This window comes from Scyliorhinus torazame, chromosome 4 (genome assembly GCF_047496885.1).
Source record: "Scyliorhinus torazame isolate Kashiwa2021f chromosome 4, sScyTor2.1, whole genome shotgun sequence".
Lineage (NCBI taxonomy): Eukaryota > Metazoa > Chordata > Chondrichthyes > Carcharhiniformes > Scyliorhinidae > Scyliorhinus > Scyliorhinus torazame.
Genome location: NC_092710.1, coordinates 180,630,363 through 180,655,809, shown reverse-complemented (window position 1 = coordinate 180,655,809; position 25,447 = coordinate 180,630,363). Strand labels below are relative to the sequence as shown.

Sequence of the window (25,447 nt, the reverse complement as noted above, 5' to 3'; positions counted from 1 at the left end):
AAAATATTTGGATTTTATGTGGTAGTTTTGTCATGGTAAGTGCTTCACACACAACCCTTTTGATGTGCAGTGCTTGAGACAAACATAGCTTTACCTACTGTCTACACGTGTTTAGTTGAAGTGCATTGGTTTTTGAAACTCTTAAAACTGGCACACTTCAGTGGATGTCAGTTGGCAGAAGTAATACTTGTAACCTGCACTTCAACTTTTTTTCTTGGTCAAATATTTGTGCATGTGGCTGATAGTTAAGAGTTAGCGAAGTGTTCTGCAGATAAATATTCTTAATATTGAAAGTCCGAAGTTTAAGCTTGGAATTGTCTTGGAAAATTTGGTATTTCATGAATTATAAAATGGTTGCAGCATGGAAGGAAGCCATTTGGTCCATTGAGTCCTTGCAAGAGCAATCCAGCAAGTCCTCCTCTTTCCATTGTTCTCTCTAACCCTGCAAATATCTTTCACTTCAAGTACTCGTCTAATTCTCATTTGTAAACCAAACTTGAATCTTCCTGCACTACCCTTTCTGCCAGTGCATTTCAGATCATAGCCATATGGTTACACAAAGATGGATAGAACACAGTGTATGGCACAGGAACTGATCATTTGGCCCAACTGATCTACACTGGCACTTATAAAGGCCTGCTCCAAATTTGCTTCATCTAGCCCTATTTTTGTATCCTTCTAATCCATTCTCATGTGCTTATCTAGTTACCTTAAAATGCATCTGTACTATTGACTTCAACTGCTCGTAGCATGTTACACATTCTTGCCGTAGTTTTTATGAATTCGGTGTTGAATTTATTAATTAGTACACATTTTTATGACTTCTAGTTTGGGTCTTCCCCACAGTGGAAATATTTTCTTAAAGATCTCCATCAGAACGCCACATCTGGTTCAGCCTTTTCTGATTTATATTTCCTTTAGTATTATCCTTGTGATCGTTTTTGCAACTTCTGCAACAGTTATGTGCCCTTTTCATATTATGGAGACCAGAGCTATGAACAATACTCCAACCAAGGTTCCACACAGGGTTGACATAGTTTCTTTGCTCTTCAAGTCTATCCCTTTAGAAATGACCTCTAGCACTTGCCTTTTGTTTGTGATGCTAGGAGCTTGCGTTGCTACTTTGTGATTTGCCCTCCAACCCATTCAAACATTTATTTTTCAAGAAATATGTGGCCTCATTCTTCCTAATCAAATCCACCACCTCACATTTGGCTGTATTGAAATCCATTTTCTAAATAGTTTTCCATTCTGCAAGCTTTTTAATGTTGTATTTTGTCACCTTCTTCCTTTGTGTTCGCCACATCTCCCAATTTGGTGCCTTCTGCAAATTTTGAAATTGTTTCTGATTTTGGAGTCCAAATCATTGATGTAAATTGTGAATAGCTGTGGTCCCAGCATTGATCCCTGTACAGCATCATTAGCTGATCTGACCAGCTGCCCTAGCTCCTACCTTCAGTTTAAAATGGCCTGGAATTTGGAGGCCTTTTGAAGCGAACTGTCAGCATTTTCTGCCTTTATCCCCTTGACTGACCACTTCAGGATTTGGTGCAAGTGTAGGTGATGTGGAAATCTGAAGTTGCAGTCTGTCACTCATTTCTCTGCCACAGGCTGCACCATGGACCGCCCCAGCAATCAGTAAAATCTATTAATTTAGCTACTATAGCCCCTTTTCTGCTCTCCTATCGCTGTTAGAAATCCCTTAAAAAGTTCAGCCTTGTCGTGAAGCTGGGTTTCTGACAGTGATCTGAGTAATGTTCTGTGGAAAAACAGATCTGACCCTAAAAAGAAAATGTTATGTTTGTGGAGTGTTAAATGTCTTTATGACTTAATGGCTAGATTTTAATAACAAGTTTTTGTGATGTTCCACCTTTGCTTGGACTCTATCTGTTTGTCCCAAACATTAAGTTGCACTATATGGGAAAAAAAAAATTAAGTGGCTTGATTCGTGCTTTTCATTTCCTGGTTGGCTGTCTGAAAATTTTCTAATGCGACTGGCTGCCTGGGAAGCTTGATGACATCAGTGCAGCGTAACACTGGAATTTTCATTAAACTATGCTGAATCAATTGCACATTGAAAGGTAAAGTTCTCGCCAGTGATTGTTAGATCTTTTGAGTCGGGCTTCTTTTTTAGGTCAGCAGTGAGCGCCCTTGCTTTGATGGTGACTACAGAAGTCTAGGCCACTTGAAATCATTTTGTGTTGAGCCTTGCTTACCGCAAACTTATTTCCTTCAGTTCCAAAAAGAGTTGCCTTTAGGTTTGATAATGGTTCAAAATAGGTGAGTGCCCTTAATGAGACGTTGAGGTTGAAAGGAGCTGTGTATGGATTCAACCATATTCTTCTGAAATAGTGCAGTAAAACTCCAAAGCTGTTTCCATAAATGTCAGTCCGTTGTTTTAACATTAAAATATTTTAATGAAGACCAAACTGTAACACAAGGATATTAGTTTATCTTTATAAAATGCCAATTTAAAAAAAGTGTGCGGATACACTTAATTCTGTCTGCTTTTTCCTTATGTCTACAGTGTGTAAGAAATTTTAAAAGCTCAAGATACAGCTTGAATATATCAGTTAATGGTATTTTGTGTTGATTACCTTGTTGAATGGGCGATTCCCTATGGTGAAAATGTTAAGACAGTTAATGAACTGGCCAACTTCTCACTACAGTGATTAAGATAATCATTTATAAAATTTCTTCTTTATAGAGATGGTTAAGCATGTTAAACTAACTATGAAATTAGTTAGGTGTTATAAATCTGTTGCAGACATACACATTCAAATACAGAGCATTGCAGAAAAACAGGCCACAAAGAAGCCTAAAAAAGCTTAGACCTCTTAATTCTCTTCCAGACCATTTCAGTTGTATACATCATAACTGCTATAGTTGGCGTTGAAGCTTGGTATGGACCCATCGTCCTTAATTTCCAGTACCGAGATCTCTTCAGTGTCATGATTCTGGGTATGTAGCATTAGTTAAATATGGTAAGAGTTATTAGTGTGAAAACAGTATTGGCTTAGGTTGTGCCTCTGTGCTTCACATTGAATTCCCATCTGCACCGGGCACGCTCTTGATCTCCGTCCCGCTGTCAAAGGACAGTCAATTATATTCCTTCCATCTGACTAGGAGAATGTTACTATTTTGTCCTTCTGACTCCGAATGATATATAGGCCTGTAAAATGAGTGCATTTAAGCAAGATCATAAAATTGATTCTGCATCAAAAGATTTTTTTTTACCATGAATAAAATGCTCAACAAGTCGGACAGTATCCTGTTGAGCGAGAAACAGTTGATGTTTAAGGTTGATGAACTTTCATCAGATCTCAGTTCTGATGAAAAATCATCCACCTGAAATATTAAACTCTTTCTCTGCACAGAGTCTGACCTGAGCATTTTCTGTTTGGTATTTCAGACTTTGTCTTCAGCATCCACCGTATTTTGGTTATATATTACCCACTTTGCCGTATCCTTTTTTAACTGGTAATTTCTGAGCACAGGTGTGGAATATTTGGACAGTACATGGGAGAAACATGAATTATGTTGGTGTACTGGAGGTTCCACATTTGTTTCCTCAAATCTCTACAATGATTTTTGGATATCCTATTTTACTGTTCAACATGTATGTCATGTGTGAAGTAGTGTTTTTAAAACTTACTTTAGACTTTATAATCCAAGTGTTAACCCAAACATCGTGTCCAAGTTTGACCTAGTTGTGTTATTGAAGCAATCAGTATTTTTATTTTTGGGACAAGTCTTCAGAATCCTAGACTAAATTTTACTTAATGGGTCACAGGTTGCACATTAATGCCATTCAGAGGCTGGTACTCAAAACTAGAGTCAGTATTGTTGGAATTTAAATGTAAAGCCAGAATCAGATACATGTAAAACATGATATGCAGGTGAAATAAAAGTAAAAGTTGAGGTAGTAAAAATAGGTGATAGACAATGGCAAAAATACAATTCGGCTGGCATTATTAAAACTATGGCCTGGATTTTGCCACCCTGGTGAAACAATTGTGCTTCCTGCTGACCTTGAAGAACACTGTCCACAAAGATCTAATGATCTCTGTGGCATGGACGTTTGCTTTCTTGGTGGCAGTTTCTACCTGGCGTCAAGTTAAATGCATCTGAGTGGATCTCTGTGCTGTTAGCAAGCAAGTAGGCAGTTAATCACATTGAAGCATTCTCACAGACAGCAAACCAGAAAGTTTTATACTTTTCACTTTTAATTTCAGTTACACCTCATTCAGTAAGATGTAACTTTCAGTCCAAGGGTGTGTCATCAAGAACAGCATAGATTTGCCTGGAGCAACATTTGGATATCCATTTTGTTCCAGGCATGCATGGATTCCAGATTTTGCTGTAATTTTCTGAAGCCAAGGATCGTGAATGCCGACTACGTTGCTGCCATTACCAGCACAAAGCCCAGGCCTTTAAATTCTCCAGTTTAGCATTAGCCAAATTGTTTGACTTTGTGAGCCATTTACGAGCTATGTAAATGTATGCCATGGAGCTTCATGAACCATTTATGATGTTTAAGGTTTTCTCATTAGTTTTCCTGTATGCAAAGCCAGTACTAGCCCATCTTGATGTTTTGATTTTGGAATTATTATTCATTGATTAAAGCATAAGAAATTGAATCAGGATAAAGCAGAAGATGAGACATCTAACATGAGTAATACTATGATCTGCACTTTCTGGTCTAGATTGCCAGGATTTGAATGTCAGAACCAGTCCATGGCCAGAGTTTGGATCCTGTGGTCATTGTATGCTTCAAAATTTAACTGTTCATGTCAAAAAATATTTGACATCACGTTATTGTAATACTTGGTTTTTCAACATCATGTTTGTGAATTGAAATCTAACAGCATGAGGAAGACATTGGGCACAAATTAATTTTTATTTTTAAACTTTCAGAATGTGGGGAAATTAATTACATTTATGACTGAGCACCAGAAGTATTGAAGCATGGTTCCCATCTTGAGCATACCATTTTCCTTTTATTAGGTGATTTGGATGTGAAGACTTTCAGCCTGCCATTGTAAATTTATTGAAAAATAGAGCAACTGGTTTAATGGACATACCTGCTGCTTATGTATGTATTGAAAATTATTTGATCTATTTTCTAGGTTGTGCCTTTATCGTCACATTTCCTGTGAGTTTGTATAATGTTTTCAAGTAAGTATTTGCTTTGGATAAATTTATTTCCATATTTAAGTTCTGTCACATGTTAAATGTTATAATTTAAAAGCTAATGGGTAACTTTAATTAAACACATGCTGTCATTAACCTCAATCACAAATTTAGTATTTATCAGCCTTGTTTATTCTTTATTCCAATATTCCTTGAAATAGAATTTGAGACTTAATATCATGGATGTTCACTTTTTAAAAATGTTTTTATTCAATTTTTCAATAATTTTTACAAACCACTACAAAAAAAAACAACGAAAAGAAAACCTAGCAATGAAACAGAAAACAACTTAACCATTTAACAAAACAAGGTGGGGTATCTGCCCTTTACAAATGAAATCCATCCACCGCCCAACCCCCCCCCCCCGCGGTTTGCTGCTGCTGCTGACCTCCACTTAACGTTGCCCGAGAAAGTCAAGGAACGGTTGCCACCGCCTGGAGAACCCCTGCAAGGACCCTCGCTAGGCAAACTTTATCCTCTCCAACCTGAGAAATCCCACCATGTCACTGACTCAAGCCTCTACGCTGGGGGGTTTCGCGTCCCTCCACATTAACAAGAGCTTTCTCCGGGCTACCAAGGAGGCAAAGGCCAGAACTCCGGCCTCTTTCGGCTCCTGCACTCCCGGATCGTCTGACACCCCAAATATCGCTATCCCCCAGCTCGGTTTTACCCGAGTGTCCAAGATCTTGGACATAGCCTTTGCAAAGCCTTTCCAAAATCTTGTAAGTGCCGGGCATGCCCAGAACATATGGACATGATTTGCTGGCTCCCTGAGCGCGTCACGCACCTGTCCTCCACCCCAACGAACTTACTCATTCTCGCCACTGTCATATGTGCCCGGTGCACCACCTTAAACTGAATCAGGCTAAGCCTGGCGCAAGATGAGGAATTGACCCTGCCCAGGGCATCAGCCCACAGGCCCTCATCCAGCTTCACCTCCCACTTGCCCTTCAGCTCCTCCACCGAGGCCTCCTCTGCCTCCTGCAGTCCTGATATATTTCCGATATCTTGTATCCCCTGCACACACGCCCGAGACCACCCTATCCTATATCCTCCGGGCAGGCAGCAGCGGGAATTCCCCCACCTGCTTTTTCACAAACGCCCGAACCTGCATGTACCTAAAGGTATTCCCTGGGGGTAACCCAAATTTCTCCTCCAGCGCCCTCAGACTAGCAAAAGTCCCATCAATGAACAAGTCCCCCACCCTTTTAATACCTGCCCTGTGCCAACTTAGGAAACCCCCGCCTATTCTACCCGGAACAAACCTGTGATTGTTCCTTATCGGGGCCCAGACTAAAGCCTTTGCCTCTCCCCTTGTGCAGTCTCCACTGCCCCCAGATCCTCAATGTCGCCGCCATCACCGGGCTTGTGGTATACCGCGTCGGCAAAAGCGGCAACAGTGCTGTTATCAGTGCTCCCAAGCTGGTATCTTTACAAGACGCCGCTTCCAACCGTTTCCACGCTGCCCCCCCCTCTCTCCATTACCCATTTCCTAATCATGGATATATTCGCTGCCCAGTGATAGCTGCAAAAGTTCGGCAGTGCCAACCACCCCCCCCCCCCCCCCCCGACGGCTCCAAGAACACGCAGGGTCTTGTTTGCCCACACAAATCCCATAATAATCCTATTTACCCGCTTGAAAAAGGACTTGGGGATGAGGATGGGAAGGCACTGGAAGACGAACAAGAACCTGGGGAGGGCCGTCACCTTTCCGGATTGCACCCTGCCCGCCAGGGAAAGCGGCAGCATGTCCCACCTCTTAGCCACCTGAATGCCCAAGTAGTGAAAGCTCCTCTCCTCCATCTTAAGCGGTAGCTCTCCCAGCCTCTTTTCCTGGCCCCTCGCAAGTATCACAAAAAGCTCACTTTTCCCAACATTCAGCTTATACCCCGAAAAGTCTCCCAAATCCCTAAGAATCTGCATGACCTCCCCCATCCCCTCCACCACCGGATCCGCAATGTACAGGAGAAGGTCATCTGCATACAGTGAAACACGATGCTCCTCCCTCCTCCGAACCAACCCCATCCAGTTTCTGGACTCCCTCTACGCCATGGCCAGCGGCTCGATCGTCAGGGCAAACGGCAGGGATGTCAGGGGGCACTCCTGCCTCGTCCATCGATATAATCTAAAGTACCCCAACCGCAGCCTGTTTGTCGACACACTCGTTATCCGGGCCTGATACAACAATTTGACCCACCCTATAAATTCCTCTCCAAACCCAAATCTGCCTAACACTTCCCACAGGTACTCCCACTCCACCCGATCGAAGGCTTTCTGTGTCCATTGCCGCTACCACTTCTGCATCCATCCCTTTCGAGGGCATCATGATCACATTCAGGAGCCTCCGCACATTCGTATTCAACTGCCTGCCCTTCACAAACCCCGTCTGATCCTCATTGATCACTCCCGGGGCACAGTCCTAAATTCTAGTGGCCAACAGATTGGCATCCACACCTAAGGAGCAAAATCGGCATATAGGACCACATTGCAACGGGTCTTTATCTCGCTTGAGGATAAGCGAGATCAGAGCCTGCACTATCGTAGGGGGAAGGGGTCCCTTTTCCTTAGCCTCATTGAAAGTCCTCAACAACAGCGGACCCAGCAGCTCTGAGAATTTCTAATAAAACTCTACGGGATACCCATCCGGTCCCAGGGCCTTACCCGCCTGCAGACCCCCTAACCCCTTGACAAGTTCCTCCATCTCAATCGGGGCCCCCAATCCCTCTCTTCGCCCCATCTCCACCTGTGGAAACCTCAGTTGGTCCAGGAACTGCATCATCCTCCCCCGGGGTTCTGACTCGTACATTTTGCCACAAAGGTCCTTGAAGACCTCGTTAATCCTTGCCGAGCTCAGTGCCATGTTACCCCCCCCCCCCATCTCTAATTTCCCCCAATCGCCCTGGCCACCTCTCTTCCGCAGCTGATGTGCCAGCATCCTACTTGCCTCCTCCCCATACTTGTACACAGCTCCCTGTACCTTCCTCAACTGAGCCTCAACCTTCCCCGTGGTAAGCAAGTCAAACTCCGCCTGCAGGCTCCGGCGCTCCTTCAATAACCCGTCCTCGGGGGATTCCGCATACCTCCTGTCCGCCCTAAGTATCTCCCCCACCAATCTCTCCCTCTCCATCCTATCCCTCTTCTCTCTGTGGGCCCTGTCTGAAATTAGCTCCACTCTGACAACTGCCTTCAGTGCCTCCCAGATCACACTCACCGAAACCTTCCCATTATCATTGGTCTCCACATAGCATTGGATACATCTCCGAACCCGCCCACGGATCTCCTCGTCTGTCAGTAGTCCCACGTCCATTCTCCGCAGAGGGCGTTGGCCTCCCTCCTCCCGCAACTCCACCCAGTGCGGGGCATGGTCCGAGATCGCAATGGCCGAATACTCCACTCTCGGGATTAGCGCCCTACTTACCACGAAAAACTCAAACCGCGAGTACGCCTTGTGCACATGGGAGAAGAAGGAAAACTCCTTCGCCTTGGCCTGACAAATGTCCACGGATCCACTCTCCTTCCCCCGCCCCCCCAATCTGGTCCATGAACCCCCCCCAGGACCTTGGCCGCTGCCGGCCTCTTACCCGATCTCGACCTAGACCGATCCAGTGCTGGGCCCAGGACCGTGTTAAAGATTCCCCCCCCCCCCCAATTACCAAACTGCATGACTCCCGATCCGGAATCCTACTCAACACCCGCTTCATGAACCCTGCAATGTCCCAGTTCGGAACATACACATTCACTAGCACCACCCGGGACCCCTGCAACATGCCACTCACCATAACATATCGACCCCGTTTATCTGCCACAATACCCGCCACCTCAAATGCCACCCGCTTGCTCACAAAATTGCGACCCTCCCACCCCCCCCCCCCTGTTCTTCGCATCCAGCCCTGAGTGGAAAACCTGCCCCACCCATCCTTTCCTCAGCATGGTTTAATCCGCGATCTTCAGGTGCGTTTCTTGTAGCATGGCTACGTCTGCCTTTAGCTCCTTTAAATGCGAGAAAACACAGGCCCTCTTGGCCGGCCCATTCAGGCCTCTCCTGTACCACGTGATCAGCCTAGTTTGGGGGCTACCCCCAGCCCCACCCCCTGCCAACTATCCATCCCCTTGTGCCCGCGCCTCCCGCACCCTCCAGCCCCCCAGGCGGAGGCTCCCCATCCTGATTCTACCTGTTACCATCGATTTCCCCCTCAGTCAGCACAGCAGCATCATAGCGCGCCCCCCCCCCCCCCCCCTCTTCATTGCACTCCTGTAAGTCAGCTGACTCGTGCTGACCCTGGCCGCTCTCGCCTCCACCTCCAATCCCCCTGTGGGTTCCCCTTACAAATCTCCAACCCCCCAACCTAAGTGGGGTAGAGAGAGTTTCTCTTTACCCACCCCCACCCCATGTGAACAGAGAAAGAAAAACAAAGTACCGTACACTCAAACCCCCAGCTTCAGGTGCCACTCCCACCATTTCGCGGGTAAACCACGCTCCCTGTCTGGGCCGACCCCACCTCCTGTGACGCAGCTCTTCCCAACTGCGACCTCGCCCAAAGCCTCGAGGCCCAGGGCAAAGGGGCCACATAAACACAAGAAAACACGGGGGAAACCCCAGCATAACACCCCCCCCCCCCCGCCCACCACACACCAACAACCCCCACAACATACTGCAGTCCATTAACGCGAGTTGATGAGCAGTCCATGCCTCATCCGGCGTGTCAAAATAGTGTGCCGGTCCTGATATGTAACCCACAGCCTCGCTGGTTTTAACAGCCCGAACTTCACCCACTTTCTGTGGAGGACCGGACCGGTTGAATCCCGCACGCTTCTTGGCAAGCTCTGCACTCCAGTCTTGATAAATACAGATCTAGGTGTTCTCCCACCTGCTGCTCTGCTCCTTCTTCGCCCATCGCAGGACACACTCCTTGTCGATGAAGCGGTGGAACCGTACAACCATAGCCCTCGGCGGCTCGTTCGCCCTCAGCCTCCTTGCCAGGACTCTGTGCGCCCCATCAGCTCCAGGGTCCGCGGGACAGCCCCCGCGCCCATCAGCGTATCCAGCATCGTGGTCTCACATGCCCCAGCATCCGATCCCTCCACGCCTTAAGGGAGACGCAGAATCCACAGGTTCTGCGTCCTTGACCTATTCTCCAGGTCCTCCAGCTTCTCCTGCCATTTTTTGTGGAGCGCCTCGTGCGCCTCCACTCTAACCGCCAGGCCCAGAATCTTGTCCCCATTATCAGAGGCCTTTTGCTACACCTCTTTGATCGCTGTCCCCTGTATCTTCTGGGTCTCCACAAACCTTTCAATCGACACCTTCATAGGGGCCAGCATCTCCGCCTTTAAATCCGCAAAGCAGCTTCTTTAAAAACTCCTGCTGCTCCCGTGACCACTGGGCCCACGCTGCCTGATCCCCACCAGCCGCCAATTTGCTTTTTCGTGCCCGTTCTCTTCTCCAAAGCCGCTTTTTTGACCGCCCCACTCCTGGTCCACTCCATACAGCACTGAGGGACCCTCACTGTTTCCTTCCCACACGGGGAATCGTCGTCCAAGTGCCACTGGAGCTCCTTAAAAGGGCCCAAAAGTCCGTTATCGGCGGGAGCTGCCGACCGTGCGACCTACCTCGGCGTAGCCGCAACTGGAAGTCAGATGTTCACTTATTAGAGGGGTCTGGAATTGTAAATGCTTGTGAGATTAGCTATGATGATGTATTGCATCTGCACTCGCTGGGCCAAGTTAGTAAGCACATACAAGGAAAGACCAATTTTCCAAATTTATGTACAATGTAATAAATTAGTGTAAAGCTTTGATGGGGTGGTATCATTTTTGTAGCCTGTTTTAGTTCAAATTTGGGTTTTTGAAGTGTTATGCGTGCTGTGCTGCATGATAAAGAATTCTGTTATCAACATAGCATGGGAAATTTTGATTTACTTGGGCAGAGTTTGACTGCTTTGATTACCTGTACTTTCTTCACTGTTAGAGCATATAGGTCTAACACCCTGAAGCACCACTCCTTTTATGAAGCCATGCTGCCATTCATCTCGCCAGTATTGCTTTTCGGTCTTTGCACGTTCTGGGTCTGTACATCACCATATGATGTTATAGAGAAACATCCAAGAATATTATACTTTTTGGTTGGCACAGCGTTTTCTAATATTACGGTAAGACCCAGTCATACAAATTATTGTAGTGTATGATTAGCAGGAAGGGACCATGCTTGTTACGCTTGAACTGGTTTCTGAGAGATGCACGAACTGTGACACTGCTGAAGTAGCAGTTAATAGATGTGGAGCATTCAGTGGCACTGTATATTTTGTAAGATCTAAACCTTCAGGGTAGAAAATGTATTGTGGCCATGTATTTCCCAAATATAACATTTCCATTTCAGCATTACTTCTGATCATGTATTTTACTGATCATGTATTTTCAGAATGGTCATCAATGGCAGAAACCCACCGATAGATGCATTGTTTACAGACCTATTCATATTGGATGAATGATTTATCAGTTTCTCATCAGTTAACTGCCAATTGAATAGATCTTAGGAATAGTCTCAACCATGTTTGTTGAGCTATCCCAGGCTTGGAGATTAAAAATGATATATAATATTGCCTGAAAGTTGCAGGACTGATGGCAACAACTTTTTCAGTATCCAGTAAAAACATTCCGAGTTTCCTTGTACCTCAATTCATTTCCAATTGAGGATGGTGGGCGGCACAGTGGTTTGCACTGTTGCTTCACAGCTCCAGTGTTCCAGATTTGATTCCCGGCTTGGGTCACTATCTGTGCAGAGTCTGCACGTTCCCCCCGTGTCTGAATGGGTTTCCTCTGGGTGCGTTTCCTCCCACAGTTCAAAGATGTGCAGGTTAGATGGATTTGCCATGCTAAATTGCCCTTGGTGTCCAAAAAGGTTAGGTGGAGTTACTGGGTTACAGGGATAGGGTGGCGGTGTGGGCTTAAGTAGGGTGCTCTTTCCAAGTGCCGGTGCAGACTCGATGGGCTGAATGCGCTTCCGCATTGTAGATTCTATGATGATCCGAATTGCCCATGATAACGTGGAGGGCATCAGAATTTGGTAGTGTAGCACAATCTTGACGACTGATTTTTCTTTTGCATTAGTTTAAAAAAATTCTTGAGACTGGGAGCTCATTTGCACAATCTCTTTAAATATGGCAGACTTGTGCAGTGGTGCACAACTTCAAGCACTATATCTAGCTTTGGACTTTCAGAATTCTGTTCTGTAAACAGTAGGCGTGGCTCACTTTATATTTTTTTTGTGTGCAAATGGGAGAGATTTGTTTACCATTAAAGATCTAGCTATCTTTGCAGATTAACACGTTAGATATTGGCTACACAGTACTTTGGGTGGGTAATCTTGCATCCTTTTACTAAACTATTAGATGTTGCTTAATGAGTAGGAAATTTGCAAATTTTCAGTTCTGTAGTAAAAATGATAGTTTCCAGAAAAGCATCCACCAGTAAGGTCCTTGATGGCAAACGCAAAACTGACCAGTAGTCATTTAGACAATTAGATTCATAAATTATCTTTTTTTTTAAATGTTTTTATTTTTCACATTTCCTCCCAAATTTACATCGAACAATAAACAATTATCAGGAACGAATGTAATGTCAATCCCCCATATCAATAACAACGATCCCATCCTCTCTCCAAACCCTAAACATTAGCCCGAATGTTAACATAAACAAATGACAAAAAGAAATCTGAAATCACCCATAGTCACCATTAACACATACACGCCCCGTTCGATATGATCCAATTCTCGAAAGTGCATAATGAATAACGCCCATAAATTGTAGAACCCCTCCATCCTTCCCCTCAGTTCAAATTTGACCTTTTCAAGCGCCAAGAATTCCAGCAGGTCCCCCCTGCCACGCCAGGGCGCAGGGTGGAGAGGTTGATTTCCACCCTAACAGGATCCACCTTCAGGCGATCAACGAGGCGAAGGCTACAACATCTGCCTCTGTGTCCGTTTCCAACCCCGGCTGGTCCGACACCCCGAACGTGGCTTCCCGAAGGCCCGGGTCCAGTTTCATGTGCACCACTTACCCTAAAAACCTCCTTCCAGTAATCCTCCAGCTTTGGACAGGACCAAAACATATGAATGTGGTTTGCGCGCCCCCCCCCCCTTAATGTTCACACACATCATCTACCCCCTCAAAGAGCTGGCTCATCCTCGCCCTTGTAAGGTGTGCTCTGTACACCACCTTCAGCTGTATCAGCCCCAACCGTGCTAACGAGGTGGAGGCGATTCATAATTATCTTTCCATGGCATAGACCATATTATGATCTCGGACCAGACCCCCTCAGTTGCTAGGATACCGGACAGAAACCCCAATATTTAATTTAATTTAATTTGTAAGACTGAGGAAAGGATACTGCATTTCAGGAGTGATTCCAATCACAAATAAACACATGGTATGTTAAAACAAACTTTATTACTAACTTTCACATCATAAAGAATATGGCTTACAATTATCAGTTAAACAATGCTTAACAATGACCATGAAACACTAAATCCTAACTGCTGTCTTTTATCTCCACTTGAGCAAAACCCATCTCTGGTCAAAATCCACTTAGTAGACCCAGGAATACTTATTTTAAGAGATGTCTTGGATAAACAGCTTTGCGAGAGCGATCCTTCAGGAAACCAGCTTTCAGATTCTTGCTTGTGTCAAACTACTGTTTAACCTGCCAGCCTTTTTAGAAACTGCTGTTCTGTTCACAGGCAAAATCTCTTTAACTAAATTGCTTTGAGAGAAGCTGCTGGTCTGTTCAGACTGATCAAAACTGAACTCCAAAACTCAAACACCTGACTGTTTCAGCATCTGGCTCCTCCAATTAACAACTACACCTTACTAAAGCTAAACGCTCTGTCTGTAATTATCTACTCCCTAGGGAACCACCTTTTATATAAACAAAATTCTTCAGGTAAGCAAATACATGGTTGGAATGATTTTTTTTTAATACAATGCCTTAATTGCACCCAAGTGTCTGCTGGTCTTGTAAACCAGGATTTAAAAAAGAATTACTGCTTCAGTCATACATACACACACTAACCCAGGCTTTTAGCCCTTGCTGCACCAAATATATATAATATATATCTAAATTCCTACATTCATCACAAACAAGGATAATTTGGTTTGTAGGAACACTGGGATTTATGCCTAGAGGTGAAGGAAAACCACAACTTGGCTTGACAAACTGCTTAAATCAACCAGTTTGAATTTTATCAGCCTTTACGAATCTCCAGCAAGAATGCATGCAACCTCCTGAGTAACACTTGCCAAAATCATGGAAAGAGGTCAGACAACAAATTATACATTACAAATTGCTTAGCCTCAAATGCAATTAGCAGTCCTTAAATGGAGTAAGGAAACAATATGCAGACGAGGGTTTATTGGCAAATTAAGTAAGGTTATCGAGATTATAAAGACAGTTCACGGCACAGTAATTAAATATTAATAAATTTGCCGTTAAGATTAGTGATTAAGATTGATCTAAATTGGTAATTTAAGACTAGACTTTTAGATCGCTGATAATATTGGACAGCTAGGTGATAAATGGATGTCATGCAATTCATGTCATTGGAACAATATGTTCAATTTCAGCTGATTTGTGTGATCCATTGTTGCCGTCATTCAGCTGACGTAGTGAAACAAAACATTAACCTAATAAATATATCCAAAATACCTGGGGCTTTATGGTTCAGCATGCCAGTGCACCTGAAAATATGTAGTATTCTTCATTGAAGTTACTGCACATTTAAAATTGGTACTGTTCTAGCACGGTAAATAAATATTGTGAGAAATTTGCAATCTTGGTATAGAATTGTAGCAGGAAATTTCTGTTGGTGGTCGGGTTGCCAACTGTGATGTTCCTGGAGATTTCATCACATGATTTTACCCAATGCTTCAGCAATTTTGTTCAGCCAGCACATCCATCACTCCCTATGCTATTTGGAAAGTAAAAAGCTTCATTACCCAATTGAATGATGCTTGACTGTCAGCCAGCCAGGCATTTCTTCACCTCCTTCAATATTTTTATATCTTGTAAAGAGACATGCTCAATGACAATGATAAAAAAATATCTTTTTAATGTCCTGATGACTTTTCCCCTGGGTTCGATGTAGTGCCCTTGAGATTGATTTGGGCAGCACGATAGCATAGTGGTTAGCACTATGGCTTCACAGTGCCAGGGTCCTGGGTTCGATTCCTGGCTTGGGTCACTATCTTTGTGGAATCTGCATGTTGTCCCCGTGTCTGCGTGGGTTTCCTCCGGGTGCTCTGGTTTCTTCCCACAAGTCCGGAAAGACGTGTTGTTAGGTAATTTGGACGTTCCAAATTCACCCAAACAGGCGCCGGAATGTGGCAACTAGGGGCTTTTCACACTAACTTAATTGCAGTGATACAGGAAGCCTACTTGTGACAATAAAGATTATTATTATTATTATTTAATTCCTGGAGACTCCAGGTCAACCCCGGAGAGTTGGAAACACTTGAGTAGCCTCGTCATCTCACAATAGCGATTGCATACATTTTTAGTTATCTTTATTAGTGTCACAAGTAAGCTTACAGTCAGAAGTAAGCTTACATTAACACTGCAATGAAGTTACTGTGAAAATCCCCTAGTCACCACACTACTGCGCCTGTTCAGGTACACGGAGGGAGAATTCAGAATGCTCAATTCACCTCACAAGCGCGTCTTTCGGGACTTGCAGTTATTGTCTTCATTATATGTCCAAGAACTAATCGCAATGGGCCATATTTTAAATGGAGTGACAATCGCTGTCAGATTGCGCCACTGTACCCACTTGCCTGCACTAAAATTGTTGCCCAACCTTCCTGACTCGGGCTGGGTGAATTTAGTCAGTGTGGCCGTTCCTTCGCTCCAGTGCTCGAATCCAAAAGAAGCGGAGCGTTGGAGAAAATGGCCCCTTTTTAACGGCAGTAGCTGCTGTAAAGCAAGTGAGTTTAAAGATCCCATTGAAAATAATGGGCCACAAGCCAGGGAGAAACAAGTTTCTGAGGTCGGTGGATGGGATTTGGAGGAGGTCAGATGGTAACATGTGGGGATGGTAATTACTGTTGGTGCAAGTGGGTGTGGGTGTCCCTTGTGGGGACTGGTCTGAGTCGTTTAATTATTTATGCTGAAACTATTAGTGAAACACTGGCAAAAACATTTAAAGTTAAGAATTTAAATCACTGTCGGATGGTTTCTAGCCAATTGTCCAGGGAAGTTGGCGCTTCCTCATAATTGCCGTGTAAACCCTTGCCTGGGAGAGAGATTCCCAAACACATCTTTGGGGTAGTCCCCAAATCCTGGGGAGTCAGGAAGTTGTCAGTCAATATTGAACTACTCTAGTTTCTATAAACCAGGGGTTTTCAAAATGGGGTCACGACCCGCAGGTGGGTCGCGGGTGAGTGTCAGAAGTGTCACGGAGGCAGGATCGAATTGCTGTTCGATGTGCCCATCAGCCGCCAGCGCAGTTTCCCAACGGCGTTCAGAAGCCTGCAGGAAAAATCCTACCAATGTCAATTCAGTCCTCTCCTTAAACAATTACAATGAGGACAGATTTGACAGGAATTCTAACTTATTGCACCAGATTCATGTTTATTAATTTTGCCCCTTTAATTATTTTAAAGAAGTAATTTCAGTGCACTATAATTGGTTTTGGGGACATATAGGAGCTGATGGACATACATTTATCAGGACGATCATGCTGGTGTGAATGTAACTCGGGGGAAGTGACAGTGTGTCAACCACTGTAGGTGTGAACAGAACGGGGCTTCACTGCTTAAAATCTTTCCCTAATCTATGCTCAGCATTTCTGCCTGGAAATGTGATGAAGCCGGCCGCTGAAGGGTGTTTAAGGTGGCATTTGATTAGCCTACCAAATTGTAAAAGTAAGGGAGGCAACTTCTGTATTGAAGGGCAGGAGTGGCAAGATCGTAAATATCTTAGTTTTTTTAGAAAAATTATCACATTTCCCTTCAAAAATTTACACCCCACCCACAAACAGTAAATTGTAACAAATACAAAATTAATCCCCTTAACAATACCAATGATCCCATCCTCCCACCGCACCAAACAATGGCCTACCTGTATGCATCCAATAAACCAAACCCTCCCACAGTGAAAACAAAAAAGAAAAAGGAGTCCGGGACTGCCCATGGTCACCATTTACCTATAGAGTCCACTCCTCCTCTTTCCCCCCCCCCCTTACACTCAACGCCATTCAGCCTTTGAAAGAGTACCGTACTACATGATACCCATGAGTTGTACCCCCCCCCCCCCCCCCCCCCCCAAGTCTCCAGCTCCTCCCGTCCACTGCCTCTTGTAAAACTCCTCCTCCCAACCTCTGTTCCTTCCCCCCAACTTTCCACCCCGGCTAGACCACTCGGACCCTGTTTTGCCAGGCTCTGATGGCCGCGGCCCCTCCCCCCACCTCGCTCCCGTTCACTGGCCGGCTTAAACCGGCCAGCGTGGAGGCCCCCGCCCAGGTCCCTTTCCCCCTTGCCCGGCCCTAGGAAAGCCCAGAGATCCCCTTTTAGCACACACACCCCGCATTTCCACCTACACCCTAAAGAGCCCTCATTTCGAGTAAAAGTCCCATCCCTTCCCTTGTCCAAATATATACAACATTGGCTCCTTTAGCCCCTACACCCGCACGCAGTGAAACAAAAAAGAAGAAAATACAGTCACGAGGTTACATCGGCACATGGCCATTTCTCAATTTGTCAGTTCTGCCACAGTCCTTCTGCCTTCGCAAACTCCTCCGCTGCTTCCGCCATTCCAAAATAAAAGTCCCTGAGCTTAAGTCACACTTGGCTTCGTTGGATATACAATGCCGCACTGCACCTTGCTAATGTACAGTGCCCTCTTCACCCGGTTGAAGGTAGCCCGCCTCCTCGCCAGCTCCACCGTAAAGTCCTGGTATACACGTATACCAGCTCCAGCCCACTGTACCACCTGCTTCTGCTTGGCCCAGCTCAGGACCTTCTCCTTCACACTGTACCTACGGAAGCATAGAGCCACTGCCCTTGGCGGCTCACTCGCCTTTGGTACAGGCCTCCACGACCGATGAGCCCGATCCAGTTCATATCGGGAGGGATCCTCCCCCTCCCCCAATAGCTTTGCCAGCATCGTGGCTTCGGTCCTTCAACTCCTTCGGGCAGCCCCACAATCCTCAAATTCTGTCGCCTGGATCTGTTTTCCAGGTCTTCCATTTTTCCTCGCAGATCCTTGTTAGTGCCCATCACCTTCCGCATCTCCTTCCCCATCGAGGCAAGTTGATCACCGTGCTGCAATAACGTCTCCTCCACTTCCTTCAGTGCCTCCCCTTGCTCCCGCACCTCCGCCACTGCGCTCGCCACCGGGGAAATCGCCTCCTCCATCAGCGCACTCAAAACCTCCCTCATCTCCTTCCTCACCGTCTCCATCCATTTCGCAAACTGTTTTCGAATTCCGCAGCCATCACCTTAGTTATTCCTTCAGACGTAAGCACTGCGGCCACCCCTTGTTGCTCCAGCCTCCATTTTCTTTACTGACCCCACGGTGACCTTTCCACTCCCCAACGGACTTTCAGCAGCTTTTTTCACTGCCGTTTCTTTGCTGGTCTTCGACATTCTTCTCCTCTGTGCTGTCTCCCGACTTTTACTGCCTTCGCTGGCCCTAGGACCGGATGTTAACCCCCGACAATGCTGTTCCCAAACGGGAGGCCTCCAACACGCGGCTGCCTCCCGCCCGCCGTCACCAGAAGTCGTAAATATCGTAGTTAATCGATGTATTTGTCTATTGATTAAGGGGGAAAGTCACCAATTCGTATGAAATGATCGAGGTAAAATTGAACATTGGCTTGGAGGTAAATTTATATGGTCCTATCTGAAATTATGTTCGAATTGCTGAATACAATTGACCATTGGAACTGTTTAGAAAGGTCAGCCAATGGGATTCAGACTGTTTTGTGATTCTGCGCGTGTTTTAATTCCCTCCACACCATTGACCACAAAAACCGTCATTCCCATCTCTCCCTATTTTAATTAAATGCCTGCCCACTTGGGTTGATTTCACATGACTGTGAAGGTGGATGTATTCAATTGCACAACTCAGCCAGCTTAACATAACTCTCAGCGGATAGCGGATTCAACACTTCGAATATGGAAGACACCATGTCGCTGAGAAAGGGGAGACGGGATGACTGAATCAGGATATGCGTTTACTTTCTCTTACCATTCATTTGAGCTTTGAGCAATGTTTCAAAGTTCAGTGATAAAAACGAAACGGCTAAACTTTTCAGATCGATGGCCTTCCATTACAGACATCAAGTGCTGCCTGATCTGACTATTTCCAGTAAAACAAATCTGTTTTAAATTCAGGTACTTTGCATTCTGGGGTCTGTTAGCTCAATTATCCTGTCCTCGCTCAATGTTGACAAAAGTTCAATGCACCAGGGGCTATTCAATAGTGATTAAGATCAGGAAAACTAGATTATTTTCTTTCTTTCCCTTGTCTGGGGAAAGGAAGCGTTTGTGTCCCAATCATGGCCTAGACTCCGGAAAGCTGGGGAAGCGAACGGGACTTGGATTTCGAAGGTTCGCCGGCGTCGATCCGAAGGTTGGCCCGTTGGCAAAAGTGGGTCCCGGGAAAAAAAGTTTGAAAAACACTGTTATAAACTATAAGAAAATTGCATTTGTAGAGTACTTTCATATGCCATATTTTGGAATCTCAATCACGACTGTGTATGCAAATATGACGGGCAATTCAGCATAAATTCCCACAAAGTGCAAAGACCCGCAAACAGTAAATAAAATGAATGTTCTTATTGGTCCATAGAACTTGACTCGTTCATCAGGGGGGCTCCCTATCCATTTTTGGAAATGTTAGTAATTTTGGGGGGGTTTATAAAGAAGTGCTCTTGCCCTTTATTTGTCTAAATGTAAGTAACTGCTTTTCTTTTACTCTGCAGTGTAAACTCATAGTTTGCCAGATGAGTAACACTCGCTGTCAGCCTCTCAGTTGGCTTCTCCTACCATTGGCTACTGGTGTGATCTTTGTGATCTCTGGTATCCTACAAGACAAAGAATATTATCTTCTTCTTGTTCTGGCAACAGTGATGACCCTTGCACATATTCACTATGGAGTATGTGTGGTGAGTAGATTGCATATTTTGCTGCTTTTTATATTTCTAGTTATGCAATAGTTAAAAAATCGCTGTTAATTGTAGTATATAGGACACATTAGCTTTAGAAGGCAATACTATTGAAGGGTGAAGACTAAAAACCTCTACCAACATTGATTGAACTGTGTATTTTCAGCATTTCCATTTTAATTTTGGAATAGATGTGTGAATTAACATACACTTCTGAAGCTTAGAAAGTGGTCCAGACTGATGGAATAAACATGTTCCCACATTGCAGCTGTTTGGTGTTGTTTCTGATAATGCAGATGTTAATATCAATTTCAGTGGATATGTTTTCATTGCTTTGGTTGCATCGAGTTGGGTAAATGGAGCTTGGCTTCTGTCTTTGAGCGAGGCAAAATTTTAAAGAACTCTATTTTTATAAGTATTGAAGTGGTTTCCATAGTTGCACTTTTGTTCTTGTGACTATCCACGTTTTGCCTCTATGTCTTTGGTTCTTGAGATGGCAGTTGCCATGTATATTAGTGAATTAGAGAGAAAACACACTTGGGGAAACATCTTTCTAATCGGTGAATTGACAAATATCGGTGCAACTCTATTCCAATGGAAGGGAGACTGATGAAGGAAACATTCCAGGCATGTGTGACTGAAAACTGAATTAATATAAATTGATCAATATGGGTGAATGTAAAGAATTCTGACCAGTTTCAGAACAGTTTGTTCACAATGAAAAGAAAGGATCACAAATAACCCAGTCTCCATTTTCAATTGAAAATGGATGTAAGTGTCACTTTCCAGGAACTGAAAAATATCCTTTTTTTTAACCTGTATTCTAATTTTATCGTACACAGGTGAATCAGCTGAGCAAACATTTTGGCATTTACGTCTTCTCACTGAAGAAACCGAATACAGAATGACTAGAGGAGGAGCAGAAAATTGGCTTGCAGGCTTCTGAAGTATTGTAAAGAATGACCACGCCAGCAGCCTGTGTATGCTTCAACCATCACTGCAAACTGTGCCCACTACCACCAACAGTAGAAAACAAGATTCAGATGGTCCCTCTAAGTATTAAAATATTGTTTTATAAGAGATTGACTGATGATAAAGGTTTAATAACTCAATTAAGTGTGTAAATATACATTAACTGTGCACAAGCAAAGATTGTGTGCAATTGGCTGGCACTGGATTTTTTTCTTTGGTGAGCTGCTCCTTTGAGTAAAGTTCTATTACATCATTGGAGACTTCAATATATTAGATAACTTTAATCCAAGAAAACAGACAGAAATACTTCAACAGACTTTCATTTTACAGATTCAGAACCTAGTCCTTGAGCAATGTGATTATGTTTTTGTAACTTACTCATTGGAAGTTTGGTCCATCTTTTTATTTCAACATGTGTTCTGAAAAACAATTCCATCTCGCTTTTAACACTGGAGACTGAATGTTTATTTGCCCTTATAAGCCCAAATGAGCAAAACTGCTGATTTTGGCAATTGCAGGATTTTAAGAAGCTGGAATTATAATGGAGCCTCTTATGTAGGAGTTTGCCACAGTCCTTATTAAAAGCATGTATTTAAAAACTTTGTTGAATGAGTAAGTTATAACATTGAACAGAATTGAATGAAAATGTAAAGTAATTTTTAAACTGTTGATTATCAGAAACAAATCAAAACCTCATTGCTGTTTTGTTTCTTTTGTTTCAAATATTCTGTTTTGTGGTGGTGAATGCATGCTGATTTTCTACTCTAAATGATAGTTTTCTTCAAAGGAGGATTGTGCTTGAATGATGAGTATACTAAAAGTCTCTGAGCAAGGTATACTTGGAAGGAACAAGCATGATTAGCAGTAATTGTGTTGAGTTTACAAAACACAATTTGCAAAACCAGAGGTTTTGTACCTAAACTCTGTTTAGGAAAGGCAATGAATATATTGTGTGTATTTACGTATTTTGGCAATTACTGTCAGTAATTGGGGGTGGGGAGGGGGGGGGGGGGGGGGGCGGGTGGGGAGGAGGAGGAGGAGAACGGGGCAAGGCTCACGCAAACGTGCTTCATGGTATAACAATTCATAATTTTGTTCACCAAATTTGATGGATCCTTGTGTGTTAAGTACAATTCCATCAATGGTCTCTTCCCTAGAGGTACTGTATATCTTATTGGTGAAGTTTGTCATAATAAAACATTGCAATTATCCATTCTCCTATTACATCAGTGTAATTTATGTTCAAAATATAATTTGGACCAGTGGAATAGTATCAGTTCTAATATTTTGTTTACTATTTTGTGCCGATCATTTTGAACTGGCTCCAGTTTTAATTCCAAGCAATTCAACTGGCCCAAATTTATTTAACACAAACATTACATCTTCTATAAGATGCTCGCAAATCTGCATGGTGCATCAAATTAATTTATAATTAAAAGTTGTGTTGTAGCTGCATATCTATAGTTGTCTCTGAACATGGAACTATTGATTAAACTCTTGTACCTGCATTATGACAAAACATCAAATCCTTTTATTTGACCATTTTAACGACATGTAATATAAAAGTAGAGAAATTTGAATCCACTTGATGTCATTTACCTTTTTTGTGCATTATCCACCCTTTGTAGACTTAGATAAATAATCATGGTTTTCATTTATCATTTTTATATTTCATTTGTGGCTTACATGTTTATTTCTGATATTTTACACATGTCAGTATTCTTGGGGATGAGTGCCCAAGGTTCAGCTTTGGTATAATTCAGTCAGTTGAAAGCTGAACTTCAGATCATAAGTAAATTAAAAGTGTTCAATTCAACCATTCAATTTTCAACCAAACCACATGTGTAAAAACTCACTTATGGTTTGTATTTTGTGTTCAAAAGAGTGTGACAAATGATTTGACCGTCGACTTGGCTATTTTGTCTTTTGAAAGATGCAACTCTGTTCAAATATTATTTTTCCCAATCTTTAGCTTTGGTTCAGTGGATGTAATTTATTCATTTTTGAACTCTTCGAATTAACTTGTAGAAGCGATTTTTTAGCAATTGGGTTCAAATTGGGGGCCGTGATCTGGCTGATCTAGCTGTGGTTTGGAAACTATCTCCTGCCTGTATACTTGGACGTAGGGAATTGGGATGCAAGACCTTTGTCGGAAGCTTTAATTTGAAGAGGAACTGTTAGAAATGCAAGCAATTGTACAGTACTAGAAACATATGTAAATTCTTTACCAGTTCCAGTAAGGTCTGATTATTTATGGTTTCAAATCTTAATAATTCAGAAAGTAGCTATTATCAATTGCTGCAACATTTATACGAGACATCACTATTTGTTTGCTATGATGAGGTCACTCATGTAGCTGTTTGCAATTAGTTTTATTTCTCTCTCTATCTTCCATCTTCGTCGCAGAAATGAGATTGTATCCATGGAACATTGGTTAATAATTATTTGGTGTGAAGCATTGTTGTGTGAACCATCTCGATATGGCTTTTATAGGTGCATGTTCTATGAATCATTCCCAAACCAGCATTTGTTTTGAACAAAAATATGCAGGATACGGTTTCCATTCTTGCTGTTAATTTTGTCCTAATCATATGAATGAATCCGTATTATACCGGATCCATGATATTAGAGGTATGTTACAATTTCTGACTTGGAAAATATAAAATTACCGGAGAATGTGTTTATTTTGTGGTGTAAATGGATTCTTCTGTTGCACAATGCAGTCACATTTCAAGACATTGAGTGAAGGGTGAGGTGCCCACAGAGTTTGTGTGCCTCTAGGTATCACAGAATTTTCCTTTTATTTTTATATTAAATTCACAGTAAGAATCTGCAAAAAGTACAATTTTCCCCCTAAATTATAAGCTTTAAATAAAGTTTGATTAACCAGCAGTTGTGTGGAGAAAATTGTGAACATGCGCACTCGGGGGTAACTTGTGGTGGAACTGACTTAATGAATGATAAATTTAGTATTGAATATTTCCCCGTACACTACCTGTCTTTTTTTCGAAAATAGAAACTTGGTGGGTGTTAATTTTTACCTCTAACTTTGATATTTCTCGCAGGACTGCAGTATTCTCTTCGGCCTTTATTTTAAACTATGAAATATATAGCAGGAAAAAAAACAGAACAGCTTATCAACTTTTTTTTTTAGCAGCAGAAGTCTAATTTTTCTACAAAACTTCAAATATTGGAAATGAAGGGCTGATGGTCAATCTTTGGCTTTGTTTGCAACCCTCTATTAGGACAATTGATTCAACTATTATTTAGCACTGAGGTCTATAAACATCTTTATATGTAATTATGAAACAGATGTAGTAACGTTTGCTGTTCATTGTTTTAAGGTCCAAAGGTGCATGGCTATTCCATATATCCCAAGTACCAGAGGTTCTGTACAGTCAATGATTTTTTTCACAAATATTTTAGTTTACTGCAATATTGACCCTCAACAGGTTTATACTGGATTGTGCTTCTCGAGCATCATGTTCCAGTGCACTGTTGTTCAGTTCAATTTGCACACCGTTCAGTTAGCACACTGATCTTTGAAATATGTTTTGCAAACTAGTGAATTAGGATTCAACTATATAGAGATCTGTTTTCTATCCTTTGAAAGCAGATTTTATTCATATAGGTAATACATTTTGTTGCTCACTTAATACTGATGTTTTAAACCTGTGGATAATTGTTTAACTGGTTTAATTATTTCTGTTCATGTTTTATAATTCAAAGACATCTGATTGCAGCTGAACATTCAGTGAAGGTATTCAATTATTGTTGCTGCGCCTCTTTTCCATGCAATTAATTTGATCTGAATATCAAAGTACAGTTTTATCTCGATTTGGATATGTTCAGCAGTAATATTTTACTGCCTTTATCTTTGAGATTATGTTTGGGGCTGCTCATTTTCTTTTACCTATATTTTCATAAGTTTACAATGGTTCACTTTGGAACGAGGAAGTATAAAAAGACAAGATCCACATGCCCATATAGAAAACTGGATTGGCAATTAAAAACACATTAAACAGTTCAGTATCCATTTGGATTTACAAAACCAATATGAATTTTTCCCTTTATATCACTAACATAATTTATGATTAATATGTGTTAGATTAATGAGCTTTCACCCT

At 42.9% G+C, this 25,447-nt stretch overlaps 1 protein-coding gene and 1 long non-coding RNA gene across 3 annotated transcripts in view; one reads left to right on the top strand and one right to left on the bottom strand.

Annotated features, from left to right (window-relative positions):
• selenoi (selenoprotein I) overlaps positions 1-21,919 on the top strand; it is a 101,354-nt gene extending 79,435 nt beyond the window's left edge. For both annotated transcript variants that reach the window (XM_072498934.1, XM_072498935.1), the window contains exons 6-10: positions 2,853-2,961; positions 5,130-5,178; positions 11,159-11,339; positions 20,166-20,348; positions 21,191-21,919. In XM_072498934.1, the coding sequence (XP_072355035.1) occupies positions 2,853-2,961; positions 5,130-5,178; positions 11,159-11,339; positions 20,166-20,348; positions 21,191-21,256 (588 nt within the window). In that variant the 3' untranslated portion in view covers positions 21,257-21,919. The remainder of the gene's footprint in view (positions 1-2,852; positions 2,962-5,129; positions 5,179-11,158; positions 11,340-20,165; positions 20,349-21,190) is intronic.
• Positions 1-25,447, bottom strand: part of LOC140410620 (uncharacterized) — a 55,792-nt gene that overhangs the window by 7,973 nt on the left and 22,372 nt on the right. The gene's annotated exons all lie outside the window — the stretch shown is intronic.